A 14,500-nucleotide genomic window follows, 5' to 3' on the forward strand; every position below is an offset into this window, starting at 1 on the left:
GATTTCTATAGAATTTCCGGTGATTTCATAGTGACGGTCGAAGTATACGCATTAAAACGAAATACCTTTCACTGTTAATGTTTATGCAAGTTCTCGAGCTATTGTTTGTTTAATTGTCAGTTTACACTTTAGTGTGATTGAAATAAACGTCGTTAACGTTCTTTAGCTGAAAGTGAATTTTCGTAACGCCACTCAACTGTTTCCCGTTGAAGCCGATTCGCGGATCTGAGTTTGTTATTTTAACCCGCGACAAAATCTTATTTTATTTCTATATAAAAATAGGCACATTAAGATTTTATATTAATTTAAAATCCCGCTATACACACGCTTATTAGTTGGCAAATATTTCATTCCTAAACAATTGCTTTTAAATTAATCAGTTATGTTTTTGTGTAATTTGCCTGACGGCTCCTTTTCCTTTTTCTTCAGCGCTTTATAGAAAATAATTTGTAATATATCCGATAAAAAAACCACGCTTAACCATCAAATCCATAATGTATCTTTTGGGCCAGTTAACAAATAACATGCCTTGTATGTTTCTACTGCCAATTAACAAGTTTCGAGGCAGCAGCTATCCCAAAATTATAGTCATACATCTATCTCTACTTACTTGCTTGTTATTTGCTTAGTTTTACTTAGTTTCTGATTTGTTTATGGGATTCGTTGTAATGTTTAATATTTAGCAGATAACGATGTTGACAGTAAAAGTCCTTAATTATATTAACTTTATATATTCTAATTTACATCTCCATCTTCTATGCAATTGTTTTTTGTGATCGATTAATAAAGTAATAGAGACTTCGCACAATCTGATATCTATGGACATATTACCGGCCTTAATACCGAATATGTTCGTAAGCTAGTACATTAAATATAGGAAATATATTTTAATTCGGATGACTGCGTCGGGAAATTCGTTTTGGTTGAGTCAAAATCCTTATCGAATTGTAAATGTTGTATTAAAAAGGTTTTTTTTATGAATGAGGTATTACTGGCGGCCCCTTCCAGTTTCACCAGGACAGGTGGGCGAGCAAATGCTCAGCCAGTAGGAGTGAGATTTCCTAATAGAAAACGTTTTCTTTGAAGTCAGTAAGCTCTGTAAAATCATCGTACACACGTCTTCAACAAAATATTTGTATAGTACGAAATTTAAAATGAATTTTATTTTTTTTGCCAGACGAAAATAACCTAAATCTCGACAAGATAAGTATTTTTTTGAGTGATATTAACATAATTAGTTTGTCTCACTGTTCTGGTCAGATCTTTTTATCGTATCTCGAGTAATAAAATTTCGTTATCATATTTTCGATACACAGATAATTTTTTTTAGCATTCTTTTGTATCTTTCGCGTCGTCTTAAATTTTATTTCTCAATTCATAAGAATATATTCGTTAATGTATATTTACGTTGTAGGTTATTTAACACTACCATAACCGTCAAATGACCCATTTTGAACTTTTGCATTGAAAATACGCGTATCATCATATTGCTTTTGCACATTTGAGTTCATGAATTTTTCATACCAAATAATCTACAGTTATAATACTATTTTTTTTGTTTATTTTGAGTAATATTTGTCGCATACCATTATCTACTCGCTATGGTAGAAATAGGTACCAGTAAGTGTTGGCATGATTAGTGTTAAATATTAGTTGCTTTGTTAAAAACCACGTGCACTGCTCAATAATTATGACCCCATTTTTTTTTCTCAACCTATTCACTGTCCACTACTGAAAATAGGAGTCTCCAATTAATGTCCAATGCGGTAGGTCCGTTGCCACCTGAATCCAACCTAACCCAGCGATTTTCATTAGTAGCAGCCCGCAGAATAACTTTTAAAATTTTCTAAATTCGAAATGAATCTTTAACGGCCATATACTTCATGGAATTACTGGTGGTAGGACCTGTTGTGAGTCCGGACGGGTAGGTACCACCACCCGCCTATTTCTGCCGTGGACCAGTAATGCGTTTCGGTTTGAAGGGTGGGGCAGCCGTTGTAACTATACTTGAGACTTTAGAACTTATATCTCAAGGTGGGTTGGCGAATTTACGTTGTAGATGTCTATGGGCTGAAACCAATTTAAAAAATAAGCTCCTCCGCGAATGAGGTCTCTTAACATGAGTTTACCCATCGACTACAATTATAAAAACAATTTTAAGTAGCGCAAATCTAAACGTTCGCCTTTTCTGTACGAAACACGAGCAACCTAGTGTAGTTGGCACCACTGACAGCGTAATCAATTTTGTGACAAGTTTAAAGACTTTATGTAATTAAATAAACTAGTGCCCCCGCAGTAGTCGAAATTCGACTATAATTAATTGGAATTGTAAGTTTGTAAACTATTATGATTGTATTTTATACTTATATAATCACAAATTATATAAGTATAAAATAAGTGATAGATTATATCTACGTAATATATAGATTTCTCATAAGTGTTACGTTGATCATGAAGATTTGTTTGAAGAAGGTATTTTTTCTCTATACGTATTGTACGCGCTGTTCCAATTGCATACAAAATTGAGTTAACTCTTACGCTATCGAGAACGTTAAAAAACTCGCAGAATGCACACAGAGTATCCGTGTCTACCTTTACACCGAGAATTCGGTCAGTACTACGGATGTAACTAGTCTACAAAGATAACTCTAATCTTCTATATTCTATATAATATATAAAAATGAATTGCTGTTCGTTAGTCTCGCTAGAACTCGACCGATTTGGCTAATTTTGTCGGACGGATTCCTATTGTTTGTTTTAAGTTTATTTTATACAAAAGTTTACGTCTTTTATTTATCGATTGAGGCACTACGAAGTCTGCCGGGTCAGCTAGTCGTACACTAAAATCGTAATCGTAAATAACGGCATATTACATAAATAAAATAATATTTGTATCCTTTAAAGTCGTATACAATATATATGTGTAGGATTGGTATGAATGGAACGTATGAAAAGAGTGTGGAACGGAGCGTTCAGATGTGAGACAAAAAACGGAAAGAAAGGGAGAAGAGAATGACAGATAGAATGACAGAGAATTTGAGGATGGCGAAGCCGGTTGAAAAATGAGTAAGACGTAATAAAATTAGTGTTAATTATTAATTACTATTATAATAGAAGATTTTGGAATAGTGTAACTTTTATTTTATGCGCTGCGGTCCCTATTCTACATATGTATATCAAATATGTTGTTGTAATATCGTATAAAATCAGCGTTTACATCGTACGTTCCATGTAAATGAAGACGAACTCGCGTTGCGCGGGTGCCAGGGTCTGTCCCGGATGACCCCGCGCCTTTCTGAATACATTACCGAGGCATACATACATAAATACAAATGCAACACTCGCTCGTTTTTGCCTAGCGTTTTACCTATAGCTGCCGCGTTGAATAACTATAAATATATTCGGAGCTGCGTTAACTATTTTTCTGCTGTATTGAGATGAAGTTTTTTTCCCACTGGTAGCGATAGGGGTTATACCAGCTACGCCCAGATGGGTAGATCAACTCAGGGGCTCAACCTGAGATAATTTGTTGCCCTAGCAAGAGCAGGGCTTCGCTGAATCTACCACCGGATCGGAATCGCGACTCATAGAAAAAATCCGACGAGAAACTCAGTGGACTGTGTCTATGGGGAGCTGAAGCTGCTTAAATGTTAGTTCGTGTAACAATTGAAGCTGTCAGAAAAGCGTTATTTCATTTAAGGGCCTCTTGTGCATCGGAAACTTGTGAGTCAAAGACAGCCAGATCCCGAATAGTAAACATATTTTTAAATGGCAATCGATTCGCAGGTACTCTGCCCATTTAACCAATGAAGCTATCAAAAAAGCAGTTTTCATCAAATGCGTCAAAAAAGATTTTTGTGTGTTCAATGAAGTGTTTGATGTATAAATTAGTGATACAACATACATGCGAGTATATAAATAACTAATAAATAAATAAAAAATAAATATTTACTAACAATCACGCCACGTTAACTGGTCCCGTGATAAGTTCGTAAAGAACTTGTGTTACAGGTACCAGATAACGGAAATAAATGTAAGATTTTTATTATACACATACATATATTTAATATACATCCATAACCCTGGAAAAGACATTTATATTTATCATACAAATATCTTCCCTTGGCGGGATTCGAACCCGCGACCCCCTTGTGTAGTGACCATGTCACTTACCACTACACCAGACGGCCGTTAATACTAGTTTTACGAATACAAAAACTTATTGCATTATTCGTGGAAAATTTTATTCCAAAGAAATAGAGAGATGCACATAATTACTATTCACAGACTAAGCACCTAGAATTATCGCTGTTTCAACGACGTAAGTATATTTCAACAATTAAAATATTTAATATAGGATTTTAGGATAAGTATACCACATAGTAATATGATTTTATATAAATAATAACCCAATTCACAGTATGTAGTACTTTCGTAGGCTTCCGTGGCTCATAGACTTAACTAAATTATAATTTCCGTAATTACTGGTGGTAGAACTTCTTTTGTGTCCGCACGGGTAGGTACCACCACCCCGCCTATTTCTACCGTGAAGCAGTAATGTGTTTCGGCTTGAAGGGTGGAGCAGTCGTTGTAACTATACTGTGACCTTAGAACTTATATCTCAAGGTGGGTGGCGCATTTGCGTTGTAAATGTCTATGGGCTCCAGTAACCACTTAACACCAGGTGGGCTGTGAGCTCGTCCACCTATCTAAGCTATAAAAAAAACTGAAAGTTAACCTTGCGCTTTTATTACTTATGTGTTATTATTTCCGACGTATTCAATGCGTCATTCAGTTTTTGTGGCTATAGAAGACCAGAATCTATACTATAGACTGAGGTGTTTTGTTCATTGAAATTTGAATATTGTGCTAAATCCTTTTTAAAATTTTACTTTTAAGTTTCTTTGTACATAAAAATATCTTACAATATCTTAAGATGTAGTAGTTGGGACCGCCTTTCGCACCAACGTGTCTATTCTGAGAGAGCTTCATATCAAAGCCAGACTGTCCACTATATGCCTTCGTAGGGTGCTGGAATTCTTCGGACATATTGCTCGTAAAGAGGGTCACAATCTTGAACAGCTGATGGTGACAGGAAAGGTGGATGGCAAACGTCCCAGAGGACGCAGTCCCACGAGATGGTCGGACCAAGTACGATCTTCTCTGAGCATCAATTTCCATAATGCCCTTCATGAAGCAAAGGATCGCGGCAGATGGAGGGAAGTCGTATGGGAGAAACTGATGCAGCGGGGGAAACTCGACCCTCAGTAATGAGGAAAACGACGCGAGGAGGAGTAGTTGGGTAGCCTTCGGGTTTCATATTCATGTTAATCGCACAATACCAACTAGTTCAATTGTTGATTTGAGGGTAGTCACAAACAAAACTACTTTTTATTATTATTACACATCATGTAAAATTTACATTGGCGGACTTAATGCCTAAGGCATTCTCTACCAGTCAACCAAAGGTAGTGCAGAGTGAATAGTGGTAGGTGCAATGAAATTTATATTAATTTACGGTTTAATCTCGCAAACTCTAAACTTTTACGGTTCGAATGTTGTTGTTCGGAACTTGTATATATGCGAGCTTATCTTGAAAATGTCGTAAGCGAGATTCAGACATCTGTCAAATATCTTGTGTTCTGTGATGGCTACGGCCACAAGGTTAACAAGTGTGTATGAAAAAATGCATCTTAACTTGATTGAACCGCAAGTAGCGGACAATCTCTATCAAAATTATGTTATTAATGTTACCAAAACATCCGGCCATAACGAATACTAGGTCACTCGATTCTATCCGTGCTAGGTACTTAGTGTTAACTTATTAAGTGAATTGCGCTGCCATTTCAAAATGTAATTCACACGTCTGAGCAATGCCTATTTTTTTTTCCTTACCTATGCTGATAGCCTTGAAAGGCTATTTCAGATTCGCCCTAACGTGTGTAGGTGAGCTCACGGGGCTCAAACCGGAGTGTTGCTAACACTGTCCCTAGCAAGAGCAGTGCTTCGCAGAATCTACCACCGGATCGGAAACGCGACCCACTGAAAAGATCCGGCGAGAAACTCAGCGGGCTGTGTCTATGGGTTGATTTGCTCGTCGAGCCCTTCGTCGCAAGCGACGGGTCCGACGAGGACGGAGACCGGTGCTTGTGGTGCCTAAAAGCACCGTTAATGGATCGGGAGGATCCGTAATGACGTGAAGGCAATGCCTAATTGTTCTGTTGTTTGTGTATCGTAGATCGTTTTTACTGGTGGTAGGACCTCATGTGAGTCTGCACGGGTAGGTACCACCACCCCGCCTATTTCTACCGTGAAGCAGTAATGCGTTTCGGCTTGAAGGGTGGAGCAGCCGTTGTAACTATACTGAGACCTTAGAACTTATATCTCAAGGTGGGTGGCGCATTTGCGTTGTAAATGTCTATGGGCTCCAGTAACCACTTAACACCAGGTGAGCTGTGAGCTCGTCCACCCATCTAATCAATAAAAAAAAAGATCCTAATCGCTTACAAATATTCCAGCGGCATCATGGTGGTGGTGCTGAACGGCGTACTCGCTGACGATTGCCCGACGTCGGTGCGGGCTTTGCTAGAGGCGCATCCGGGGTACAGAGAAGGCGCCGCGCAACTGTTGACCGAGACGGCGCGCGTTGTGGGACCCGCGGGCGTTCTTTACGTCGGACAGAGAGAAATGGCCGCCGTTGTGCCGCATGACAGTGAGTAATCTATTTATTGAAATACAGTTGTGAGAATTAATAAGGAGTCCATCATCAGAGACTGAGGTCAGATGATTTTACAGGAGTTAGTTTTCGGAGCTGTTAATCAGATGCATAGACTTTTCTAAGAGGACGAGACCGAGTCCTCAACAGGAAGACTAGACAACTAACTGCACACTAATGTACAATAAGTAGTTTATACATTACTTACTTATGACGTACTAGCTGACCCGGCAGACTTTGTAGTGCCTCAATCGATAAATAAGAGACCTAAACTTTTGTATAAAATAAACTTAAAATAAACAAAAGGAATCCGTCCGACGGGGGACATATCAAAGAGGAAACAAAAATGTTATTTTTATTTAATTCCGAACATTTTCATATTTAACTACCTTTTAAACCTTCTCTGGACTTCCACAAATAATTCAAGACCAAAATTAGCCAAATCGGTTCACCCGTTCTCGAGTTTTAGCGAGACTAACGAACAGCAATTAATTTTTGTATATATAGATAGAGTACCTTGTATGCCGATCCTGATGACGCAGGAGCGAGTCATCGTCGACGTCCTAGACACGTCCTTACGGTTCCATCAGATCCAATAACCATTGCACTAGACGCCTTCAGCTCTAACATTAGGAGCAGGCTTAGGGACCCCGGTAACCGTACTCGTCGAACTCGACAAAGAGGTCGACGTGCAACCTAACCCATGCATGAGTTCGCTGAGTTTCTCGCCGGATCTTCTCAACGGGTCGCGATTCCGGTCCGGTAGTAGATTCATTCGCGAAGCAGTTGCTCTTGAGTTGTTAGGTCTCCTGCGGAGGCGCTCGGGCAGCTGTTAGCAAATCCCACCCCTCCTGGCTGAGTCTTTGCTCGCCCACCTGTCCTGGTGAAACTGGAAAGGCCTCCGGGCCACCAGTAATCCTTCAATCATAAAAAAACCTTGTATTCCGTGTATAGGTAAGTTTCGTATAAAAATGCCTTTCTAAAATGTGTGTTCTTCTTAATTACAGAAAACGTGAATATAATCGGTTCAGATGACGCGACATCGTGTATTATAGTAGTCGTCAGGCATTCAGGTAATTGATTGTTTATCCATAATCGGGTGGGTGATTGGTTTACTTAGCAATACAGAAGATTTTGCAGAAAACGATGGAAGGAGTTTTTTCTATCGTGAGGAAGTTGGTCCGCATTGGGCGCGTGCATATTAATTAATGCATTTCATATACGCTTTTTTGTCATGTTAGTTTTTAAATGCTAAACGGTTGGCCCACCCTTCATATCGAAACGAACGACTGATTTGAGGCAGAAACAGCCTGGATGTAGAATCTAACCGTGTGGTCTAACGATATGTCGTATAATAAGTAATAATGCGGTAACGTGTTAATTCTTACGGTCTCAGGGTCAGGGGCCATAGCGCTGGCGCACTTGGACGGTTCGGGTACGGCTGAAGCGGCAGCGGCCATGGTGTCCAGAGTCCAGCAGCTCGCAGTCGGATATCCTGAGGGTAGACTGGAGTTGCAAGTGATCGGCGGCTTCACGGATCCGCATAGATACTCCGACGAGCTTTTCGCTAATATTATGTGTGAGTGTTTTAATTCCATTGTAATTTATATCTATATATCTATATCTACTAGCGAACACGATAGATGTTGTCCGGTGAATGCATACATAAAAATTCATTCGAGTCGATCCAGCCGTTTAGTTGCAGTATAGATAAAAACCCTGGATACAGACTGCGGCGCCATCTACGTCACTGTTTCAGTTAATCTAAAACTTTTTTTAAATACAGAAGTAGGTAGTTAGTTCTATATATTTAGGTATTGAATGATCCGGCTCAGGTAAAGTTTTACGTAACATAAAATTAATAATAATATGATAATACTAGCTGATCCGACAAACGTTGTTTTGCCACATAAATTATGGCTGCCAATGAATTATATGAAATATACTTTGAATTTAAATTCTTCTTCACCTTATCCCACTAGGTGAGGTCGGCACAGCTAATTTTCTCTTCCATTCTCTTCTATCAGCCGTCATCTCAACACTCCTCTCTCTCTCATATCGTCATTCACACTCCGTCCACGTCTTCTTCGGTCGACCTCTTCCCCCTCTACATTGTACTACCATTTCCATACATTTCCTATAATAGTCACATGCATGCATGCAATTTGAATTTAAATTCATAGTTTGAAAATACAAATGAATTATGTTTTCAAATTATGAACTTCTATTTTCAAATTTAGTCTTGTTTTAGTTTTGTTTTCAAGACAATTGTATTTTTTTTCTTAATAAACTTGGACACGGTGTACCAGTAATTAAGGAATACGAGTTTTGTCACGACAGCAATGCTACACAAACAGCTCACAACATTAATCCACGTATACGGAGTGAGCCCTATAAAGAAACGCACGATTCGTTATTAGTTTAAACGCTTCCGCCAGAATTTCCGATAGGGGGACGCTGACGGTACTCAATATACCACAACCTATCTCTATATATAAAAATGAATTGCTGTTCGTTAGTCTCGCTAAAACTCGAGAACGGCTAGGCCGATTTGGCTAATTTTGGTCTTGAATTATTTGTGGAGTTCCAAAGAGGGTTTAAAAGATAGATAAATATGAAAATGCTCGGAATTAAATAAAAATAACAATTTTGTTTCCCTTTGATGTATCCCCCGTCGGACGGATTCCTTTTGTTTGTTTTAAGTTTATTTTATACAAAAGTTTAGGTCTTTTATTTATCTATTGAGGCAATACGAAGTCTGCCGGGTCAGCTAGTCTTTATTAAATACATTACACCACAATAGTTAGCAGCAGCTTTTAACGTTGACATCAAAACAATATCGGTCGATTTGTGTGGAATTGGCAAGGTACTTCTTACTGGTGTTAGGACCTCTTGTGAGTCCGCACGGGTGGGTAGGTACCACCACACCGCCTATTTCTGCCGTGAAGCAGTAATGCGTTTTGGTTTGAAGGGTGGAATAGCCGTTGTAACTATACTGAGACCTTAGAACTTATATCTCAAGGTGGGTGGCGCATTTGCGTTGTAAATGTCTATGGGCTTCAGTAACCACTTAACAACCAGGTGGGCTGTGAGCTCGTCCATCTAAGGATGAAAAAAGAAAAAAGAAATATACATCAACACCATGGGTGCTTATTTTGATTGATAGTGATAAAAATTAAAAAATATATATAACTATCTTTCTATATACTAAACGGCAATTTCTTAGCGAACTTAAAACGTATAAGTCATTTTAATAAGCTTTTTGGTGACTTTCATATTTAGAGATAAAAAAACGGGCGATGTTTAAGCTCAGTACAATCGGTAATTACGTTAAGTTTTAGCCTTAAAATTTCACTTAGCTTCGTAGTAATGAGAATCTATTTACGAAAATAACTAAAAATAGCGGTTCCGTCAATGGATCTGATAGCGGTTTTCGTGGCTCACCTATCGTGATAATGTACACGAAATTTCACATACATATAACGCAATAATGTTTTTTGGTGTGGAATTGTTTTTGAGGCTTCCGCATTTTTCGGGTTGAATGATAGGAATAATTAAAAACGGTATTCCCGTTTTCGATTTTATTGGTTACGTTCATCGAGAAACCACTGTGATGCTTGTAGGTAAATTCCATTGAAATTTAACAAAGAATTCCGAATTCTATCATTCTCCTGTTATTATAGCATATTTAATTGCTTTAAAAACTTGCGATAGGGATGTGACGTAAATTTCCCCGCATTTTTCGAGTTGAATGATAGGAGTCATTAAAAACGGTATTAGCATATTCGTTTTTATTGGTTACGGTCATCGAGAAACCACTGTGATGCTTGTAGGTAAATTCCATTGAAATTTAACAAGGAATTCTGATTTCTATCATTCCTCTGTTATTAGAGCATATTTAATTACTTTTAAAACTTGCGATAGGGATGTGACGTAAATTTCCCCGCATTTTTCGGGTTGAATGATAGGAGTCATTAAAAACGGTATTAGCATATTCGTTTTTATTGGTAACGCTCATCGAGAAACCACCGTGATGTTTGTAAGTAAACTATATTCCGATTTCACAAGGGATTTCGAGTTCTATCATTCTCCTGTTATTGTAGCATATTTAAAACTTGCGATATGAATGTGTCATCATACTTTTCCGACGAAATCGGTACATTAAAATTATTTCTCGATAACCATCAGATAATATTTGGCTTATTTTTTTTGTAAAGGAAAGAATCATCATAAACAATTACGTTGTAGCTATAAATAAAATAAAAACCAACGAACAAACTATATTATGACAAAAATCATTTTATTATTACAGCTTATTATAATGTAACACGTGCGAATGCTTTACATTGCCGTTTGCCGTAAAATAGTACATATATTGAGATTTATATACACCCATGCGAATCGAACTCGGAAATAAATTATGACAATTGACGCTTAGAGGTCAGTCTGGTTCTGTCACGGTGCCAGAGGATTATTAGCGTCTAGTTGCGTGGGCGCGGCCGCAGTCCGATGCATTGTTACGGCTGAATTATTGCGGGGCATTACGACGCGGTGTGATGAGGTGACTCACCCGGTTCGCCGGCGTAATTAAAGTTTAGGTTCATTAATTAAATTTCAGCCCACTGAGTTTCTCGCCGGATCTTCTCAGTGGGTCGCGATTTCGATCCGGTGGTGGATTCTGTGAAGCATCGCTCTTGCTAGGACTAGTGTTGGCAGATTCTCTCAAGTTGAATCCGCAAGCTCACCTACCCGTTGGGGTATAGCTCGAATAAGCCCTTAGGCTAACTAAAATGAAATCAAGGAGTTTATTTATTTAAAACGATCCTCTATGGTGAAATAATAATTTAACAATGAATATTAAAATATAATCTAAACACCACCCTTAGTTGGTTGCTAGTTAGCCTTTACGTACGCCAATGTACTTTATGTACATGAAGTTAAATATATAAATAATAGAAAAAAAATACACGGTATATGTAAAACTATTTACTGAGAGCAATCTAAGGTCGCACGTAGATAATAATAATAAAACTAATAATCAAAGACAATGGAATTTAGAATTGGCTTACTATGAAAGCGATTTCTGCTTCATTTTTAAACTAAAAAAAAGCTATACTTCTTACAAGTTTATAACCACTAATCTATAAATTTCGACAGAAAAACAGACATGCTACCTATTTGATTTTTACTAGTGGTCGGGCGTATTTTGAGCATACGGGATAAGCACCAGCGTGACCCAGTCGTATTTCTATCGTGAAGCACTCATGCGGTCCGGGTTGCATAGTGGGATAACTGTTATACTATAAAGTTAAGATTAGATCTTTTAGACTTTTGATGTCTACAGGCTACTATAACCAACTAATACCTGGTGGACCGCCGTCTGTACTATTAGATATGCTTTTGAAGGGTAGAACATTTGTAATTACGAAAATTAAGAGTTGATGTCTCAAAGCAACTAGTCGCAATCACATAGTGTAGTAGTGTCTGTGAACTGTGCTTGTCCTTGTCTGCTGTACTTTTTGGCGGGAACGCTAGGAGTGAAGTTGTGTGATTTGTTTTATTTTGTCTATTTAGTGTTTCTTCAGGTTTAAACGTGTACTAACGGTGGTTTATTAACTGTTTAATATCTGTGAAAGTGCACAAATGTGGAAAAATGAAACAAAGCCGCTGGTCGTAACTTCTCGGGATCCTCCAAAAAGTCCACTGAAAAAATCTCAGTAAATAACCACCATTTTACTAAGATTATATTTCATCCCATATCATATCATATCATCTTATTTCATTTCATTTAATTTAATTTCACCCCAGTTGATGAATGTTTCAAATTGATCATCTTCATTTCATTTCATTTTACTCCATATTATCATAAAAATAAGAATACAAATTAAAATAAGACATGACTTAAAGGTCTTAGTTACCAGGTCATAAAATCCCTTAAAAAAAACTTGTCTACTGTAATGCGTCTCTGGTACATGATTAAGAATAAATTCTTGGACTGTTGAACGATTTTTAATTAGTTCTCTCTTTTTCTCTCGTTAAAAATTTCAGTATCATTCCATCGTCTAACGGTAGAGATAGACTTGACATTGGCGTGTTGCTGCGAGCTGAACACGCTGCCCGGGGGTCTGGCGCCTCTCGTGACCGGGGTCGGCGTCGACATCCGCGCCGGGGATCTCTTCCCGGCAACGTTTCCGGATAAAGGTCCCGAACTTCCGTTGCGAGGGGCGAGAACTATAACGAGCGGTCCGCATTCGGCACAGGTAGGAATCAAAATCAAACAAGTTCTAATCTAAGTAGGACTCAATATTGTGCTCAGTTTGATTTTTTTTAAATTAACTCAAATTTGTATGGAGTTGGAACGTTTGCCTACGTTTGCCGCTAGGGGCGCTGTTCCAGCTCCATACAAATTTTAGTTAAATTTTACGCGATCGAGAAGTTAAAAAACTCGCACTAAGCACACGGGAGCTTTCAAATCGCCACGATTTTAACGCCGACACGAATTGTAGTTTCACCATTCAAATGAATAGACTAGAAAACTTATTCGTTTCCAAAAACATATTATTATATCAAAAATAGTTGACATGATTTGAAATGAAAATAAAAGATGATTTGATTGAATTGGTGTTTACTGCGTTCGCAAATAAGCCAAATTGAAGGAAATATTTCTAATTAATGATCAGTGAATACTGTGATATAAACGAATATACGAACCAAACGTAAATTTCCGAACACGGAAACCTGATTGGGAATTTTCTAGATTGAAGTTAACCTGTTTTGAATATCAGGTCTTAGACATATACGATAACGCTGTGGGTATGCTGCGCGTCGGCCCGTTCAACTACGACCCCCTGCGAGGAGTCGACCTCTGGCTCGAACAGTCCGACGAGTTCATTCTGCAGCACCTAAGCACGACGCCGGCCGTCGAGCCGCCGCATTTCGTTCATAATGTAAGTACATATTTATATCTCGTAAACTTATTATTATAAGTCTTACGCCATTAAATATTTCATGTGGAAACCTCTTTACCTACTGGTGGTAGGACCTCTTGTGAGTTCGCGCGGGTAGGTACCACCTCCCTGCCTATTTCCGCCGTGAAGCAGTAATGCGTTTCGGTTTGAAGGGTGGGGTAGCCATTGTAACTATACTGAGACCTTAGAACTTATATCTCAAGGTCGGTGGCACATTTACGTTGTAGATGTCTATGGCCTCCAGTAACCACTTAACACCAGGTGGGCTGTGAGCTCGTCCACCCATCTAAGCAATAAAATATATATCTATATATAGCTTCGTTTCGATTTTAAAGTCGATGAAACGAAAAACCGACTTAAGGGCCTCAGGCCTGTAAGTAAATTTCGCTTTGCAACACGGACTGATACCAATAAATAGTAGGATGATATGTTATCATCGCGTCTTGTGAGTTAGATAAGCAGGCTCTTGGGTAGGAAGGTACTCATCATTCGGTTTTATCTCGAAGCAATAATACATTCTGACTTAAAGATTAGTATAGCCTCTTTGGTCTTAGGCCTCAAATTGTTGCCAGTATTACTAATAAAAAAGAAAATAAATCTCTTATTCGTTTCGGTGTGCAAATAAGCAATAGACAATGCTTAAGACAATCCTAAGCATAAAATTTTATATGATTGTTTTTAAATGGGGAACACACTAATAAGTATGGCAACACAGTTAGTAGCAGTACGTGCACGTCTTGTACATTCAAAAATAAATATCCTTCGCTCTGAATATAGTTTTTATTGAAGCTAGCACCAAAATACAGTCCACGCTCTA

At 38.2% G+C, this 14,500-nt stretch overlaps 1 protein-coding gene across 4 annotated transcripts in view; it reads left to right on the forward strand.

Moving 5' to 3' along the window:
• Nucleotides 1–14,500, forward strand: part of Ntan1 (N-terminal amidohydrolase 1) — a 121,256-nt gene that overhangs the window by 103,478 nt on the left and 3,278 nt on the right. For all 4 annotated transcript variants that reach the window (XM_089731093.1, XM_028172110.2, XM_089731094.1 and 1 more), the window contains 5 exons: nucleotides 6,519–6,712; nucleotides 7,723–7,788; nucleotides 8,112–8,294; nucleotides 12,764–12,975; nucleotides 13,501–13,662. In XM_089731093.1, the coding sequence (XP_089587219.1) occupies nucleotides 6,526–6,712; nucleotides 7,723–7,788; nucleotides 8,112–8,294; nucleotides 12,764–12,975; nucleotides 13,501–13,662 (810 nt within the window). In that variant the 5' untranslated portion in view covers nucleotides 6,519–6,525. The remainder of the gene's footprint in view (nucleotides 1–6,518; nucleotides 6,713–7,722; nucleotides 7,789–8,111; nucleotides 8,295–12,763; nucleotides 12,976–13,500; nucleotides 13,663–14,500) is intronic.

Source organism: Bombyx mandarina, chromosome 11 (genome assembly GCF_030267445.1).
Source record: "Bombyx mandarina strain Sakado chromosome 11, ASM3026744v2".
Classification (NCBI taxonomy): Eukaryota; Metazoa; Arthropoda; class Insecta; order Lepidoptera; family Bombycidae; genus Bombyx; species Bombyx mandarina.